This window comes from Dermacentor albipictus, chromosome 3, assembly GCF_038994185.2.
Source record: "Dermacentor albipictus isolate Rhodes 1998 colony chromosome 3, USDA_Dalb.pri_finalv2, whole genome shotgun sequence".
NCBI classification, from domain to species: Eukaryota; Metazoa; Arthropoda; class Arachnida; order Ixodida; family Ixodidae; genus Dermacentor; species Dermacentor albipictus.
Genome location: NC_091823.1, coordinates 44,467,100 through 44,486,001, shown reverse-complemented (window position 1 = coordinate 44,486,001; position 18,902 = coordinate 44,467,100). Strand labels below are relative to the sequence as shown.

The 18,902-nt window shown below is 47.1% G+C and overlaps 1 protein-coding gene across 1 annotated transcript in view; it reads right to left on the bottom strand.

The window, feature by feature from the left end:
- The window catches only part of Eip78C (Ecdysone-induced protein 78C), a 117,225-nt gene that overhangs the window by 35,253 nt on the left and 63,070 nt on the right, over positions 1-18,902 (bottom strand). Inside the window, exon 2 of the mRNA XM_065427031.2 lies at positions 7,750-7,874. Coding sequence (XP_065283103.1) covers positions 7,750-7,874 — 125 coding nt within the window. The remainder of the gene's footprint in view (positions 1-7,749; positions 7,875-18,902) is intronic.

Sequence of the window (18,902 nt, the reverse complement as noted above, 5' to 3'; positions counted from 1 at the left end):
ACGTAACGCGTAACCCGATGCAATGTTAATCTCACGCAAATGTTTATATTTATACAACCATTCACAAATCATGTAAACAAAATGTAAGCAGCAAATCACGCTCATGCACCGTCAAAGAAAGCTTCGGTCTAGTACCTCGGCTATATACTCCACTGCTTTGTCTTCTACAGAAAGCTTCGCTATAAAAAAAGCCATACCTCCAACCTGTGAGTTCGATGGCATGATCTTGTAGCTCTATCGACTGCACACACCACGCATGCGAGACTGGCAGGGGAACGACGTCGCTACACACATGTACACATTATACTGTCGCTTCACACATGTACGCTCAGTGGAGCTGCGCCAGCCGTCGTGTATGCACGGAGCAGCTGTTTGTAATATGTATTTTCTATGTGCACCACGATTTGTCACTTGAACGCAAGCACTAATTTTCTTGCTCTGAGGCAGGTATACATTTGCGCGAGCGTCGAAGGCTAGAGGAGATTATAAATCAACGTGTTGTCCTTTTTAACGCGAAAGCGTTAAGGGCCCCCCGTCGCAGGAGATCAGCCGTCGGCGTCCGGCGTCCAGCGTCCGGTGTGTGTTTAACAGAAGTTTATTTCAACGAGAGACGATAAGAACACTGAGTCACAATCACGGCACAATTCCACCAGGACGATAGCATAAACGAAAAACGAAGCATTGCATACACCGCACGTTTTCAAAGTAGTGTCCGGGTCCTCACTCAGTAACATCCGGCGTACAGCGTAGGACGTCGCTCCGGCAAAAAAAGAATTTCGGACCAAATTCCGAACCACGCATGCCCAATCACTCTTCTACCACCAAAGTTGTTCACACCTTGTCTTTCTTTCTTTAGAAAGGTATTCCTTGGAATTTTGAGAATGTCAGTCCACAAACAAATGTAATGAAAAAACACGCACCGACAGCACATATATTTTACGCTATCTCTTCTCAAACTGAAATATTAAAAGTGCGAAACAGTGGCAGGAGATCGACTCACGCTAGATGCTGCGTTTCTACTAGAAAGCGTGCCTTCGTGCTTAGCATTCGCCTCCAGCGTTTGCCGGTAAACGTTACTGTTACGTAAGCTGCAGTTGCCAGGAAGCATGAAAAACAGTCAGGGATCTTTGAATGCTATCGCGTCCCACTCATAAAGGAGAAGCTTAAGCGTCCTCCAATTTGTGTGTGTGTGTGTGTGTGCGTGCGTGTGTGTGTGTGTGTGCGTGTGTGTGTGTGTGTGTGTGTGTGTGTGTGTGTGTGCGTGCGCGCGTGTGTGTGCGCGTGCGAGCGTGTGCATGTGTGCGTGTGTGTGTGTGCGTGCGTGTGTGTGTGTGTGTGTGTGTGTGTGTGTGTGTGTGTGTGTGTGTGTGTGCGTGCGCGTGTGTGTGTGCGTGCGCGTGCGTGTGCGTGAGAGAGGCGCATGCCGCATTTTCGCCCATAGGGACGCCGGCGCCGGACGCCGCGTCGCGACACAGGATTTTTTGCGACAGGGGGCCCTTAACACTGTCGCCGTAAAAAAGAAAAGGTTGCGAGCGAGATTAGGCAATTAGGAGTAATCTTGAATTATAATCTAAATTGGGACAACCACGTTGACAAAGCGCTCGAAATAGTATAGCTAGGACGTGCGGCATACTACTAAAATTCCTACAGATTCTTCCATCAAAAATAAAGCTTTTACTTATAATGCAATGTTCTCTTACATAAGCTACTGCAATCTTGTGTAGGGTGACACATACAAAGAAACTAGAAACGATATATTCTTATTGCAGGAAAAAAACAAAACAGCTCGACATATTGCAAATGCATCACACAACACCAGTACCATTAAATTGTTTAGAGAGTTTAATATTTTTGTCAATAAGTCAACTACAGTATTTTAATCCTATTGCAAATACCAACAAATATTGCTACCCAACAACGCTTGATTTTTCAAGCTATATAATCTGAGAATTCTGGAACGATGTTATAAATTATTACATAAGGGTTAAAGAGACTTGTATACTTCATTCCCACTCGTTTAAGCTTATTGTAAAATAAAAACAACATTATAGCATCTTTAACATGTCCAAAAATAGAATCAAAGAAGTTTCTAATACAAAATATTGCCGTGTAGTTTCTTTCCGCTTATCCTGCCATACTTCTACAACCTGTTTAAACCCTCGCATATTATACATTGCTGGTCATGTATGCCATGCGCGTCCTAGTACATTGTTGCTTTTGAGTAACCAACCATGCAGCCTTGTAATTAAACTTAAATACAACCTGTAGGCATGTTTAGTATTTCCGTTTGTGCACTGTTCTTGTATCTCTGCCGGCTCTCGAGTGTATTTAATTATTTTATGTTGTATATTTTTATAATTAAATCTTGTAGTGCATTATTGTAGCCAATTCGGCAATGCGTGAATTTCTACCTGGCTGCTTGTCTTGTTGCTTATTTATGTTTCTGCTAGCCTTTAACTTGGTTTATTGCGTTGAGCATTTGTAAATTTTTGTAAGGATTATGGATACATTTAAGCTTGTATCGAAGATGTATGACTACAATTTGCATGTACAAAGCATTGCATGCGTGTACTCTGCCGTTATTGGTACCAATAAAATGGGATAGGAGGCTCATCACACTGCTAACACAGCGCCTTTTTGCTCCTGTCCTACCATTTTCCTTATGGTCCTGTAAGAAATGCTGAATAAGGAATTTGAATATGAAAGTAGGAAAGCGCGAGGATTTCCCTTTACTTTAGTCTCCAATCCCAACCTGCTTAAAGGAAAAAAAAAGGAAAAAAAAAGCAGAAAAAAAAGAAACTCCAAACAATCAGCGCACTTGCGTGATTTCTTCGGCTCTGAACTCATTTACAACGACAGCACCATTCTCCAACTGTGAAGGACGAGCACTTTATTTTTGCTTGCTTGCGCTTGAAACATGTCCAGGAATATTGGACATTGCCCCATCGGCATTCTGTGAAACATCACGGCAATGCACCAGCTTAACCAATCAAGTAAAATATATATATATATATATATATATATATATATATATATATATATATATATATAAACAAGAAAAAAGTCCGATTTTTGTTAGTCATATCATAAGAAGCCAACAAACGCTGACACCAAGGACAACATAGGGGAAATTACTTATGCTTAATAAATGGAATAAAGAAACGGTAAATTACTGGAAATGAAAGTGGATGAAAAAACAACTTCCCGCAGGTGCATGGGAACGATGGAATGCGAAGGTTGTGGGATCGTTCCCCTTCTGCGACAAGTTGTTTTTTCATCTTTTCATTTCCAATAATTTATCGTTTTTTTATTCCAATTATTAAGCATTAGTAATTTCCCCTATGTTGTCCTTGGTGTCAGTGTTTGTTGGCTTCCTAATATATATATATATATATATATATATATATATATATATATATATATATATATATATATATATATATATATATATATATATATATATATATATATATATATATATATATATATCGCGGCCTCTCGCATGAGTCGATCTCTTGCCATTTTTTCGCACTTTTAATATTTCAGTCTGAGAAGAGATAGCATAAAAGATATGGGCTGTCGGTTTTTTTTTTATTACGTTTGTTTGTGGGCTGCCGTTCCCAAAATTCCGAGGAATAACTTTGTAAAGGAAGAAAGACAGTGTATGAGCAACTTTGGTGGCAGAAGAGTGGTTGGGTATAAATGCGCGGTTCAGAAGAACGTGGAGCTTCTGCATGCGCTAGCTCTGTGTGCGCTTGCGTACGTATGTACGTCTGCGAATGTGTTTGTGTGCGAGCATGTGTGTGAACATGTGTTTATGTGTATGTGTGCGCACACGTATACGCGTGTGCCTGCATGTGTGGGAGTATTTTTCTTGCTTATACTCGCGGAGACAAATTATGCGTCATAAAGTTTATTTAAAGCCATACTTAAAGCCACGAGACAACAACGAATGACACTGAATTTATGCCATTATGAATACCTGCAGCTTTCTTGTTTCACTGAACCAATTTTTTAAAACTACGCCAATACCAATCACGGTAACGTGATTGGTATTCGAGTATGCAGGTTGGGAGCATCACGAATTAACGGAGTTTCATTTATTAGCTTTCTCAAATCTTTATTTTTAGGTACATAAATCAAATGAGTAGTTTGGAGATCTTGACGAATCTATGTAGCTGGGCGAAGACGTTCCATTAAAAAAGCTGCCGTAAGAGCTACGCGAACAAGTATTCCCTATTCGAAAGCGAAACTGACGCGGGAAAAAGAGCGCCTGTGACGTCAACATCACCGCCCTGCATTCCGTCACGACGACACCGCCACCATCAGCCCGGCCCCGCGAGGAGCTGTAACCATCGTTACCTTCCTTACTAAAGGCAGGCGGCTAACACGCCTTACCGAAATGAAACATTCGGAAGAATAACTCTCCGTTGGACGGTTGGGCATATGTTTGGGGCCCCTCGATGCGAATGAATTTAAATCGTTATCAGCGTGCAAAGAAGGGACTCAAATGAAGCGTTTTGAAGTGGTTAGGCTTATAAATATGCTATAAGAGTATATTTTGAATTTTGCTTCCCTGACATGCGGTGAAAGCTGATTAATAAGCGTTGAAACGTTCTTTATTCTTGAGATCGAATATTTCCTTCTCCCTCTATTCTTAAGGGTAGGCAGGCGTTGTGCCCCTTCCGGTGGCAGTTGCCAGCCTGTTCCTCGCATCCCTTTCCTGTCAAGTGCATATATGTTTTCAAAACAAATAATAATAATAATAATAATAATAATAATAATAATAATAATAATAATAATAATAATAATAATAATAATAATAATAATAATAATAATAATAATAATAATAATTCTCTGTTCAAGTATAAGTTGACCTCATTTAGAGCCTCTTAGAGGAAGAAAGTCAGTTGTGAATAACGCATTATTGCGTTAAGGGAGTAAACGCACACGTTAACAAAAGTCCTAGTCCTTTTCGCAGTATACCCGCTCAACGGAAATGTATAGCACGCCTGTACTGTCACGTTGTAGCGATGGTGAAGACCAAGACAGTTCCAAAAGCGTGAGTCGCGAATCTACCTTTGTATTAGGCGAAACTGTGCCTTGAAAAAAAACAGGCAACGCTCAAAGCACAGCGATATAGCTACGTGCAGCGTCGTCCGTCGCCGGAATCTGACGTATACACTCTAAAAACAGTTGCACCCTTTGGGGTGTAAATTCGCCACAGGACGATAATCGTCATCTGTCTTACTTGCGTTTCCTTTCTTGAATACGCTGCGCTCGTTACTTTCCTTTCGAGAATGCTCTGTCATGCTGATAACGCGCATGCCATTCCTAACTTCGAAGTATACCGTGATCGCAGCGTTAAAGAAAAGAAATGCGGCCAAGACAGATAACGATTATCGTTCTGTGGCAAATATACAACCCAAAAGGTGCAACTGTTTTTAGAGTGTATATGGTATTAAGGCGTCGGTTAATCAGGCATGAACCATCGTACATTCATTCTAGCGCAATCGCTGGCGCTCGCTCGCGATCGAGAGTGTAAGTCTGTGTTCGTAATTCACGCGCGCAATCTGATTGGATAACACTAGTTCGCTACAATATCTGCGACAACATGCAGATAATTTCGAGTACGTGCAGGCGCGTCTCGCGCCAAACGATAACTTTGTAACGGCGGTTAGACGCCGAAGAAAGGTCGACGAAAAAAAAAAAGATAAAATTGTGGTTAAAGGCAAGCTTCAACGTTGTGCCTGTGGTTGAAGGGGCCCCAAGTCTGCACGGCGGCTCCCGAATACTAAAAAAGTTGGAGAGCTAAACAGTGTTTCGATTACAGGCATATTTAGCAAACTAATATTTCGTGTTTTAATGCAGTCGTGCAGTCTTGGAGCCGCTCCCACCACTGTCACCGTGTCGGACCTCATATTTAATGTGTCCGTACACCTGTGTCAGCATTGTCACAATGTTCCTGTTTTTCTCTTTCTTTCGGTTTAAACCTCGGGCAGTTTTAGGATGAACACAGCCGTAAGCTGCTCATCCTAAAATTTCGGTATTTTCAATTCCAACCCCCATGACACCAGGAAACCTCGCCTGACGTCACCAACGCTCAGAAAGCTAATTACATCACGCATCACGCCTTGTGTGATGCGGCCGAGAGGCTCGGCCTTCCGGTTCCCTCGTAGGAGCGGCCCGCTTCGTGAAGACTCACGATCTGCAGGACTTCATTAAAGTTTTACCATACCATACCATACCTTGTGTGGTGTAGCATATATATCGCACTGAGGTTGTTCTTGTATAATGTATAGGACGCTCGATCGTAAAGGCAGAAGTGCGCGGTTGGGTACATGCGTTTCACGAACTTCATTCGCGTCAAGGAAATCTGTCCCAGCTTTCGCACGTGCTTTATCGGAAGCGTATTGTACCATCAATAGTGGGGCTGTTTTTTGACAGTATCAAATTTTAAAAATCAGACGGATATAAGTCTTCGTGACATTATTTTTACTATTCGTGTGTTCGGATTGGTAACCGCTAGATACGGAGTAATTTGAGCAATTTTTGTGCGTAATTAACGGAGCTACATTACTTAGGTTTTCAATAATTGTTGAAATTAGGTGGCTAAAGCAAATGAGTAGTTTGGAGACCGTCCCGAACCTTATCTAGCTGAGCGAATAGATTTTCAATGGACAAGTTCCTGTAAAAACTACGGTTATAACAAAAACATTATTTTTGCATTTAAAGGCTCTTTGAAAGCATAACAGCCATTTTTCACAATAATAGCAGTCAGGACTAACGAAGTGGACAGAACTGCGTACAACAAGCCGACGAAGAAGCTATATACAAGGTGTTTCACTTAACTTTATCTAAACTTTAAAAATATGGAAATGCTACGTAGCTTGACAGAACAAAGGTAACGTTGTTTACCGTCACTTGGAGATACTCAAACTATATTTTCATTCCGCCTAATTAGATAATTCGTCTTAAATAAATAATCAACTTCTCAAACATTATAATTATATATAGATGAAACGTGTCAATGAGAAAATTGTACAGCGACATAAAAGAACTCCCAATACTACTTTGTGTTCCTCAGTACGTGCAACATAAAAGTATTTTTCCGAGCATGAAAGCAGCCCGCAAATGCACGCAAAATTGCCGCGCAACTGGCCGCTCGAGGCATTTTGCGTGTATTCACGGGCTTCATTGAGGCTCGGAAAGGCACTTTTATGTAACACGTATCGAGTAGTGAAAATCTGTATTGGGGAGTTTTTCATGTCGCTCTACAATTGTCTCATTTACATTTCCAATCTAATTGTATTGTTTGAGAAGTTGATGAATTAATTAGGGCTAATTATCTAATCAGGCTGAATGAAAAAAGAATAGTTTGAGTACCTCCAAGTGACGGCAAAGAACATTACCTTGGTTCTGTCCAGCTACGTGGCATTCGCATGTCTTTAAACTCTGGCTAAAGTTACGTGGGACAACCTGTATAAACTTTGTGGCGGGCGAATGGTAAGACAAGTCGCTCTTCTTCTGCGCATTCGACGCAGTAGTTCCCGGGGCTGTTCTTGCACTGCGCCCGTCCTAACGAGGCTTGCCCATACTGATCCTGCCTGCAGGGCGCGGACACTCGCACTGGCGCCGAAAATACTGCGTCCGTATCGACCTTTCGGCCCAAGTCACAGTTCGATTTTAGCACGTGTGGAGCGGCAGCGACTTCCAAGCGCGGCGGAGGACAAAGCGCGCGGTGCTCACCTTGCACCCTTCGCAGGAGGTGACGCCGTAGTGGTAGCCGGACGCCTTGTCTCCGCAGACCTTGCAAGCGACGAACGACTTTGCTGGGCTGCTGCTGTTCGAGTCGGCCGCCGCGAAGCTTTGCTCTGCGCGAAAGAGGGGGGGGGGGTAACCACAGATCAATCAATCAATCAATCAATCAATCAATCAATCAATCAATCAATCAATCAATCAATCAATCAATCAATCAATCAGCCACTCACTCACTCAATCAATCAATCAATCAATCAATCAATCAATCAATCAATCAATCAATCAGACTTTATTAAAACAGGGTAAGTAGCTACAGAAATACGTTAACCGTTAGCCTATGATCGCTGTTGGTCCATCATGATACGCATTATTATACAGACCATGTGAATGAACAGAATCGTAATGAATAGATTGCTTGTCTACAACGGTTATAAACATTACAGCTGTAGAAAATTTGTACAACACAAAATCAGTACATTGTCCAACATCCAAAAGAAGCTACAAAGGGCGTTTACATTCGATATTACAAACAGTTTATGTTGAGAACATCTTTGACACATCTTAAGGATACCACAGAAAGGACTAAATTACTACAGAACCTCACTTAAAAAAAAAATACGAGCTAGCTTTATTTCGAGTGGAATGTAGTTCCAGATTTTAGCGTCAGTTAACTGAAGTCATTTTCGTCGAATATGTTTCGGCAGCTAGGTATAGATTAAGGTTGCCTCTGGTGTTACGTGTTCGTAATGAAAGTATCGTAACGGAATGTTAATGGACCATCGTGGCATGTATGTAACCCTCTGTACAGGACCGCATACCATACGCTAGTTACTGTCCAAATAATTTACAAAAAAATATTGTTTCCGAGTTCTCCCTAATGTTTGTACACGATATCACTCAAGCTGTAACTTCTAGTACGCTAAGTTTTATTTGTTATTTCCAATAGCGACGCTCAAAAGGCCGATACAAATCTCCAACCAATCTGCTTTGCTGGTTGTCATTTCATGCTTACATCTACTCTCGATCACGGGACAGCCAGAAATATTTTTATTTCAGATTTGATTTCAATTTACTTGCCAAACAAAAAAACAACTTTTATTTATTAACGGAGGAAACGATGGGGCAAAGGTTCCTTGTTTTTTATTTTATTTGTTTTCGACTTGAAATGCAGCGCCGGTGCGTTAGCATGAAGTCATGAATTTCAACGTGTTTTCGCATGCGCGGGATTTTTTCGGCCAGGTATAATAATAATAATAAAGAAGAACATCGGCGAAATGAGAGTAAATGCGGAATGAGTTCATATACCGTCGCAATTAAACGGTCACGGCCGGTAAGTGCAGGTTTGTCGATGGTTTGACAGGACGGTCTAGGAACGACTGAATGACTCTGAGTTCTTGCCGTGGTTGTTAGACGACGTCTCCGACGGTGCGGTAGAACAATAGCATAGTATAGTAGTATATATAATACTATAAGTCATTTGGCGTTCGTCATATTTATATGTGTTTTTTCGTCTCCATTTTTTCGCGCCTCTGTACTTATGCCAGTGCGTTTCGCTGACAGAACAGCCAAGTAAATTTACGCAGCTTTCAAAGCTCCTTTGTTTTAAATGTCAAAACTGCTTGTTCTGGCGACCTTTGCAGATTACTCATTAGCGAGTCCAAATTATCGTATAGCGGAGTCGGTTTACTGTCCTTTTCACCTGATAATATTGACATATAGATGGAGAGAGAGGAGATTTAGCACTAAATAGTGTAAATATTGTAACGCAATCTACGTGTGACTGGAACCATAGGCGTTCGCTGCCAATTTCTTAGGGTTGCCAGCTGCACGTGACCATCTTGGAACGACACGTCAGCATATCATAAATTATGGGGTTTTACGTGCGAAAACCACGATATGATTATGAGGCTCACGCCGTAATGGAAGACTCCGGAAGCTTGGACCACCTGGGGTTCTTTATAACGTTCACCTAAATCTAAGTACGCGGGTGTTTTCGCATTTCGCCCCCATCGAAATGCGACCGCCGTGGTCGCGATTTGATCCCGCGACCTCGTGCTTAGCAGCCCAACACCATATATCCACTAAGCAACCGTGGCGGGTCGTCAGCATATGTGTATACGGCAAGTCAGCGGCCGATGTGCGAATCTCGGCAAGGCGCGGCAAGCTTGCCGCCTGATTTGCAAACATTCAAAACTGCCGTGTATATACAAAGCAGCACACGACCCGCCAGCAGTGACATCGCGTTTCAGCACGAATCTGTTTCCTTCGTCGAGTCTTTGGAACTGCAGTTATGAAACGGGGCGCCACAGCGAAGCAGGCGGCGGCGATCTCGCAGTTTGCAGCAGGCTCACACGCGCGGCCTGCAGCACGCTCGACCACGGGCGATCGTCGGAAATACATAACGCTGCACCGCAAACACCGGGTCCCCGGCGGCGTGATTTGCGCGCCCGCGAATCGCGTCGTAAATATGCGATCAGCGCGCGCTCTTAGCGCGCAGCTGTCCGGTCGGCAGTCCCCTGCCCCTAGGTTGGACGGTGCACGGCAGCCGGCAGGAGGGGAACGTCTCTCCTTGGCCCGTCGGACGTTCAGATTAGGTGCACGTCGTAAATTCCGACACCACAGTGCGTGTGTGCGTTTGTGAAGAGGAGGCCGATGCCACTCCCGTCTCGTCTCGGGAAGCCCGCCGTCTTTGATTGGGCGGCCGCCTCCTTGGCGATCGCACAAAGAAAAGCCCGGGGGGGTCTCGGAAGAGGAGGGTGGCGGTAGAAGTGATGCCCGGGGGCACCAACTCGCCCCCTCCCCACCTCTCCCGCTCCCCACGATCGTCGCCTCAAAAATGGGACAGAATAGAGAGGTGACACAGCCCCACGGACTGTCTGAGCGGGGCAGCCGTCGGACCGTTCGGCCGCGCCTATGTACAGTTTATGGTATACGCGATCGAAGGGTCACTTTCCGCTTCTGCCCACCCCCAGTCTTTCAAGGCTTAGACTATACACTCATCCCGAGATCCGAAAACGTGCTCGGCGCAGTGAATTGCCGGCTTATAAGAGGGAAAAAAAGGAAGACGCATTTCGCGCGGTCTCGAAGGACGCGTCGGCTGTAGGTTTCCGATGCTCAGGCGACTCGAGCCGCGAGGACGGGGACTCCGGGTTTATGGACGTGTGAACCAGCTGAAAATGGCCGCTGCAGCAGGTCGTAAAAAAAAAAAAAGTGACCGTTCTCTCGAGAGTGCACAGCGAGTGCATAGCGAGCGGCCGCTGACCGACCGTCGCCTGGCTTGTACGTCTGGGAGTAAAGTGCCGAGAACTGTCTTTTGTTTCCTTGCATACGTGTTTTTCTTTTTCCCTTCTCGCCGAGCTTACTTGCGCAGGCAGAAGCGGACGGTCCAGTTTACGACTACAGGACGTCCGGTATGTCTTCTGCGTACTCCAAGCACAAGTGCTTCAGACTTCGAGGAGGGCAAAAAAAAAATAAAGGTAGAAAAAGAAGGGAGGTGGAGAGGGACTTGACGTTATGCAGGAAAGCTCGTTTACTTTCGAACACGCGGATAGCTCACGACATTGTCGCGCGTGTGCGCGTTGTCGCCGGGCCGGGGCTATACCATGGTTCAGGTTCGACTTGAACACGCGTACCCACACACACACACATCTGGAAGCGTTAAACACCGTCGCAGTGATGCAGGTATGTAGGAGAAAGCAGTCGTAATTGCGACGAACCCTCGCCGCTTAAAAGAACTCGATCTTTCCTTTCCGTCGCACACAGTCTTCTCCATAGGGCGGCGAACAAGCGTAGTATAGCATGAGTTGCGGTCCCATGCGCCACTTCCGGCCTTTCGCTTTCGATATGCCCGTCGAGGTTTCTTGTAGGGTGTCGCAAGATTTCTTACTCACGCGGAATTACGCGCGTCCGGGCAGAGGCGTCACGAAGTGAGCTGTCGGCGGCGAGTTCAAGGACGCGAGCCAGAGGAACCATATACGCTGTGTCACAGCCTCTGACGCACACTCGCATCCTCTGATCAGTTTTATTGTGGGAACACGCACGTAAACGTTTTGGGCGCTTGCTTGCGAGGTACCGCCGCCTTGCATTTCCCGCCTCGACGCCCAATGTCAGTATATAGCCATTGGTTAATTGCGTAGTATACCTGAGCTCTTACGGATGTAAAGATTTTGGAGGCGTAACTTTGGCCGTATACTCGGGTCCACTTATAGAGGATGCGCATGCGTGATGCGCTCCCGACACTGCTCGAGTCAAGGAACCTCAGTGGCAGGCGCTGAGGTTCTGGTGGGCATGGATTTTACGTACTCCCCGCCACATCTCCCATGATAATGAGGAATTGATTGTTTTGTGACTTCGTTTATGAGGACAACTCTATTTGGAAATGGAGGCATACGTTTATGTACTACTCGTGCTTCCGACAAGCAGTCGCAGGAATGCAAGGAGTAGGCCCCGCGGCTTGTTGCGGTACCCCGAAGAAATGGGGCTATATGTAAGGGCAGGGGGCGGGGTTTAAATATTATCTGCGCTCCTCATTTGTGTGCCTCTTAGTTTCTTGCAAAAGAACAGCGATTTGGGTCAGTTGGTACACAGTCTTGAGAATTAAGCCCGTCAAAGGACAGAGGAGAGACGTGGCACACACAACGACTCAACTAACATCTGTGCTTTATTGAAAAAAGAACTATGAAAAGATAAAGCACAGTTGTTAGTCCAGTCGTTGTGTGTGCCACTTCACCGCACTACACCAGCGTAACTGCACGGGCAGTATTTTCAAAAACCATATTTCAGAAGATCAGCCGAGCTTTAACAAGTTTTTGTTAGCAACGTCGAGAGGGTACTTTCTTCTAATACCATACACATTTACGTCACTTGGTCGGCCCTTAGTGCTGCGTTATAGCGGTGTTTTGGTCAGGGCTATAAACACTGCCGTAACGCAGCACTAGACGCTAAGCGCCGTTGAGGCGCACGGTATTAAAAAGAAGTGCCTTCTCGACGTTTCTGTTTGATACTTGTTGAAACTCGGCGGATCTTTTGAAATACGTTTCCTTTTATTATTATTATTATACTGTCCATTGTGCTATTCTTGTGTATTGCGGTGAAGTTAAACATTGCCGAAGCGAGAATGTCCCAATTTCCTGGGCATGAGTGAATGAGAGAATGCTGCACATATAGAAAACGAAGCGGCTCGCCCCCCGTCTTTCCTGGGGCATTGAGAGTGGCACCGCATTCCTGCGGCGTTGCTCACGCTATCACAACGGCCGGCATCCCTCCGTGCACGAGCGTGCTCTTGCTTGGCCCTGGGCAACGGGAGATATCCCCAGTAGCTCTCTAATGACTGGAAACAAGTCACAGTGCTCGCTCTCCCACGGCCCCCTACGCGATTGAAGTTTTAGATAAATTCGTATAGAACTCTGTTATGACGCCGGCATGACTTCTGTAGACAGAGAGAAAAGAAACAGAGAAGGGCAGGAACGTTAATCGGAAAATCAGCAGGATGGGGAGTGACTTGCAGTGAAATGCATTGCCAGTAATTTATCGGCGTCCACGGACGAGAAGATGTACAAAGCAGGTATGGTTCCGAACCTCCGATACTCTGATACGGTGGCCCAAACCTGGGAGATCACCAAAAAGCTCGAAATCGAGCTGTGAATAGCTGAGCACGTGATTAGGAGGAAAATGATAAGTACAGCCTTAGCTAGCAGGAGGGAAGCAAGGCCCGGCAGAGTAACATATTGGTACAGCGCTGTATACGCAACATTGAGGAACGAGAGCACGAGCTTGGCGCCGAAAACGACGAAGTTAGGGACTTGCAATGCATATATATATATATATATATATATATATATATATATATATATATATATATATATATATATATATATATATATATATATATATATAATGAAGACTGCTTTGTAATCTCGCTGCCACCTGTGTAATCTGCAGTCATCTCGTTCACAGTCAAGTATGCGCGCCCTCGCCTAAAAAAATAATGGTTACGCAGCATGTATCCCCTTTCGCATTACCCCGGTGTAGGGTAGCCAACAGGACGTTATTTTGGTTAACCTCCCTGCCTTCGGCTTTTCTCTTTCCCCTCCCTTCTTGTGGGGACACATCATGCACTGGTATTAGGATCGGCCCATCCATGTTTTTGATTACACTGCTTCCGGCATCGCCCACCGGAAGTTATGAGTCAACATCAATGAAAGAAGACCGGTGACAGACCCGGACAGTGCTTTCGCATTCAAAGAAATACTTCTGCGGCATTACAGTCATACTCTACGAAGGTCTTCGAACAACTCAAGTGTTTTCGCAATTCTGTACCTATGCGCACTCAACAACTAAGAAATTGCCTTTACCTCATAACGCAGATGCAATGCGGCGAAACATGTCTGGAGGATATTTATACATCGTGAGGCGGGCTCGCAACGCACACGGTTTATATTTTATGTTGTGAGTGACTTTCATTAGGCACTTTTACCCACCACTGTGGGTCAGTGTTTGTCTTTCTGCGGCTGGGTACGGGATCGCGGGATCGATTCTCGACCGCACTCTTATTGACGTCTCTTAGAGCCCGCGCGTTGCTTTGGGGCATTAGAATACATAATTTAATAAGTGCATGTTTAAGTACCGTTGTTCCTGGGGCCGACTTCACAGCGCTGCTGAACACAAGCAAGCGCTCATCAGGGCTTCGAACTGTGACTTACAGTCAGAAAGCGAAGCGGGGCTTACAAGTGCCGAGTATGCAGTACAGTGCGTATGGCAGTGTGGGTATACAGAGAGTGACAGGCAGTGTGACTAAGGGCGGCCGTGCAAGCACTCGTCCTCAAAGGAATGGCAAGTAACGGAAGAATCCCCAAGGAACAGCCAAGAATCCAAGAATATCCAAGGTTACACGTGGTTACTATACTACTATTACCACTGCTACTGTTAGTACTACCAGCAGTAGTCCTGTTGCTACTTGTACTACTTCGCCCTAATATTACAAACGATGATAAGAAGACGAGCACGGAGATCATCCTAAGAACAGCACATTTACACCAGAAAGGTTTTGCACCGCACACGTGAAGGGCAACGAGCAAGGAATGCGCAGCCGTTATTCTTCCAAGCCCGGCGGCACAAAGCGCGCACACGCAAAGGAACCGCCGAATTCTTCGAAGAGCACTCATATTTCGTGCTCGTCCCGTCGACTGCGCTCGAACAAGAAAGACGAGCCGGCTAGGAAGGTCCCGTTCTCTCTAGACGCCAAGTCACGCGAGGGGAGGGGGAGAGACGCCGCAGACGCCGCGGGTCTGCGACGCAGTCGCGCCGTGCGGAGAGCGACTGCGCGCTGAGGTGCCCACGGACTGTGCGGAGGGGGGTGCGCCTTGCCTCCTGAAGGTTCTTCTACGAACATTTGTTTTCGTTACACTCTATGTAGCGAGGAACGCAACCCCCTCACAGGAGCCGGCGTCTCCTTTATAAGCCAATGTGAATGTATGTATACCTGTTGACAAAGTTTGCTGCTGCACACCAGAACTGAGGAAGAATACGAAATGGAGCTTGCTTTGTACCAAACAATGGTTCGTCGTTTTAAACCAAGAAGCGATAAAAGTGATCGACAGGTGGATTTTAGCGTCCCTACGTGTTATGGGAGCTATGACGCTGTCAGTCGAATGCCATGCGGAATAATTTGGGCCCCCCCTGGGTTTCTTTATTGCGCCCGCAAAGCTGGAACGCAGTCCGAAGTCGAACTCGCATACTCGTGTTCTGCGGGAGAATGCCACAGTCACTTCGTCACCGCTGCTGGTAAGCGCAGAAAAGCATCTCGCACTCGCAAACTCGTTTCGACGGAGGCCCAGGCAGATCGTATTAAACTAAATATTGTCTTGTGTATAACGTGTGGGGTCTGTGCGCTGCCACATGTAAACTTCAGTGAAGGTCGTGCGCTTGTTTGACATAAGGTAAAACGCCGACCAAGGGCAGCAATACTCAAACTTGACTTCAGGGAACAAACGGGGCCAGCATGCACCTCCCACACGCTCATTCACCCGCTCACTCACACACCAAATGAATGCCACGGACAAATGAGCTTCGTGGCAGTCACCTGCAGCGTTAAATGTAACAAATCCAGCGGCATATTATTTTCTCACTTCCAAAACGCGAGCTTGTCCATGCCCGTGCAACCACGCACCCAAGGTCGGGGGAACATTTTGCCAGCTACACTGGCGCACTGAAACGCAGTGCGGAACAGCGCAGCGCCGGTAGGTCAGATGGCTGCGTCCCTGCGGCGGCGAGGGGACACGCGAGAGAGAGTGCGTTCACCCAGGAAGCGCGGTCGTTCACCTTCGGCGCTGGCCCTGAACTTGCCCCAGATTCGCGCGCCGAGACTCCGAGAAAGCGCGCGCGCATCCCCCACGCTCCTCTTCTCCCCTCGGGCGAAGCTTTCCGAGGCAGCCCGCGAGATCTCCGCGCGTCTCCACCCGTCACAGGGAGGGCGAGCGGCAACACCCGCCCAACGCTCTGTAACTGCGAGCCGGCGAGGGGAACGCGCACTGCTGTCGCCAGAAGAATCGCCCTCCCCTCGCCCACGATTCCTCATCTTCGACGCCCAGGCTTGGCTCTGCCCCTCTCTCTCTCTTTCCCCGCATTCCCCCACCCACCCCACGAACCGGCGGGCGCGCCCGGGGCGATCGCAATGACGTCTCGGCGCAAATTGTAGGTAGGTAGCTCCGGGCCTTTCTTGCTTTCTTGCACAGGCGTGCGGCGAGCTTACGCCAGAAAACACTGACCTTCGCCCAGTGGCGTAGCTAGGTCGTCTGGCACCCGGGGCCCATAGGTCTTCTGACACCCCCCTCTCCGGGTGTAGCCGGCGGAAAGAGGGGTGCCTTCAGACGTATATGACACCCCCCCCCCCCCTCACTGGCCCCTTGCACCCGGGGCCCACGGCCCCCCGGCCCCCCCTGTTGCTACGCCACTGCCTTCGCCGCAGTTGTCGGGACTGCCAGAAGAAATGGGAAAAAAAAAACTAAAGCAAAGGGCAAGGAGGGATCGAATCCCCGAAGCTTTATCGTATGCAAGCACTGCATGCAGAGCACATCCGCAGGCAACGGTGCCGCCGACGGCCGAGCCCATTCCAACGGTATCCCGAGTTTCTTTCTTGCCTCTCTTTTCATCTGGAGCTGCCGTTAGTTCGAGCTTGGTTAGTTACGTATTTCCTTCGGCGTTCCTCCAGCGCTCTGCCGGCATCTTCCGGCGCCCTCCTCCTCTCTTTCGAGAGGCGGGCTTATTGTCGACCTCGGCTGCGAGCGGCCATTAAGTGCAGTGATGTGCCCGCTCAGCCGGGGCGGTGGGAGAAAACGCTGACAGGCACATATACATATTCTACGCGCACGCTAAACACATTCGATAGCGCGTCGGTTGGGTCCGCGGTGGACTGGCACAGCGTGGTGGCCGCGGCGGGGCGGGTCGGTTGGCAACAAGTGCCGCGATGGCACCTCGCGTGGCTTTACTGCGAACACTGCCCGAAGATGACGAAGCGAGTGCTGGTTCAGCGGGGGAAACGGGACCAGCGGCGGGCGTCCGCGTTTACGTGGCACAGTCGGAGATGACGGGAAGATTACGGACGGTCGTCGTTTAGAACCGCGCGAGTCACGACTTCGAACGGCGTTGACGGCCTTGAGAAGCAGGCAACACGGAATGGCGCAAAATTGCGAGGAACAAAACGCGGACAAGAGTGGTCGCCGTGAGGAAAAACGCTACGGCCCGGTATTTGAATTTCCATATTTTGCTTGTACACGCGAACAACACAGATTTGTATGGTCGTTTGTTGGCTGTGGTCACAGACTGCATGCTGGGAAATGCAACTTTTTTTTTTTCACAGATCCCGCGGTGCTTAAACATTTGCTATTGACTGCACGTTCGGGGAAAAAGGCGTGACCATTAAAAAAAGTTTCGAGTCCTCATTAATGTCAACTGCCACAGCTTCTGCACCTTGTCAGAGCGTGGTACATTCTAAAGTATTCTTCGCGACATTGTGTTGATTACTTTTTGATGGCCTTTCAGTTACTCTGTAGTCATTGACCTACGTCAACCCTGCGACATCCCCGCGCACGTGCATCACATACGTGCACCACCCAGGTCGGAGCACGGGGCGGATACTGTTAAAAACGTTTGGCGACATAGACGACGGACGCCAAATACGGCATCGTTTAGAATGAGGTCCTTGTGTCGTAAAACCGCAGCTATAACATTATTTTTAGCAGTTCGCGATCGAAACCCTTTTTTTTTTCTTCTTTGGAATCTAACCAAGAGGAGCGCGGAGCGCATCGCTTGCCCTAACACAGAGGGTTGCGGTAGGTTGCTCCGCGCAACAGGTCCTTGTTTTGCCTGCACTACAGTTGTGACCACAGGCGCTTGTAGACGGCGTACTAACGCGGCTTCGCCGCGGTTTATGCGTGCACTGGCGCAAAATTAAGGGCTGGCCCTCACGGAAACCGGAAACGTTTTGGCGACGCGTAATCGAGGCGCATCCCCCTCTCGCCTCGCACGGGTTTTATGCGGGCACCGAATTACGTAATGACGACGGATGGGGCGACGCCCTAAACGAACGATTAAGCGCCGCCTGCGTGCGCGGGTCGGAACACTGCTGCGCTCGGCGACACCTTAATTCAGCACGTTCGTGTAACATGTCCGGGTTGCGCGCTTCTTTGAATGCGCTCAGCATTCGTATGCAGCCTGCAAGCGCTCTTCCGCTTTGTGCTCAGTTGTTCGACGGAGAAAACGTCGGTGGCGAACATGGCGAACGACGGTATGAGGGCGCGCTGCTTTTGCTGCGTTAGCTTTTGAAGCCAGAGAAGCGCAGAACAAAATTGGTTTTGAAGAAAGACTCAAGAACATAGATAAAAATAAGTGGGCGGCTAAAGTGCACAGGTATCTGCACCTGAGAAGCGTGGACACGGAATGGAAAAAATCAAGAATGGAAAAAGTCAAGAATGGAAAAAGTCAAGAATGGAAGTCAAGAAAGTTGGCAAGCAAGTACAAGGTAATTGAAAGAGTTAACAGACAAGCAGGAGTCATCACAAAGAAGGCGAGAGAGACAGCGAATTGGGTGCAAATAATGGAAACAAAAAATTACCATGAGCATTTACAAGAATGGGAAGAAAGAA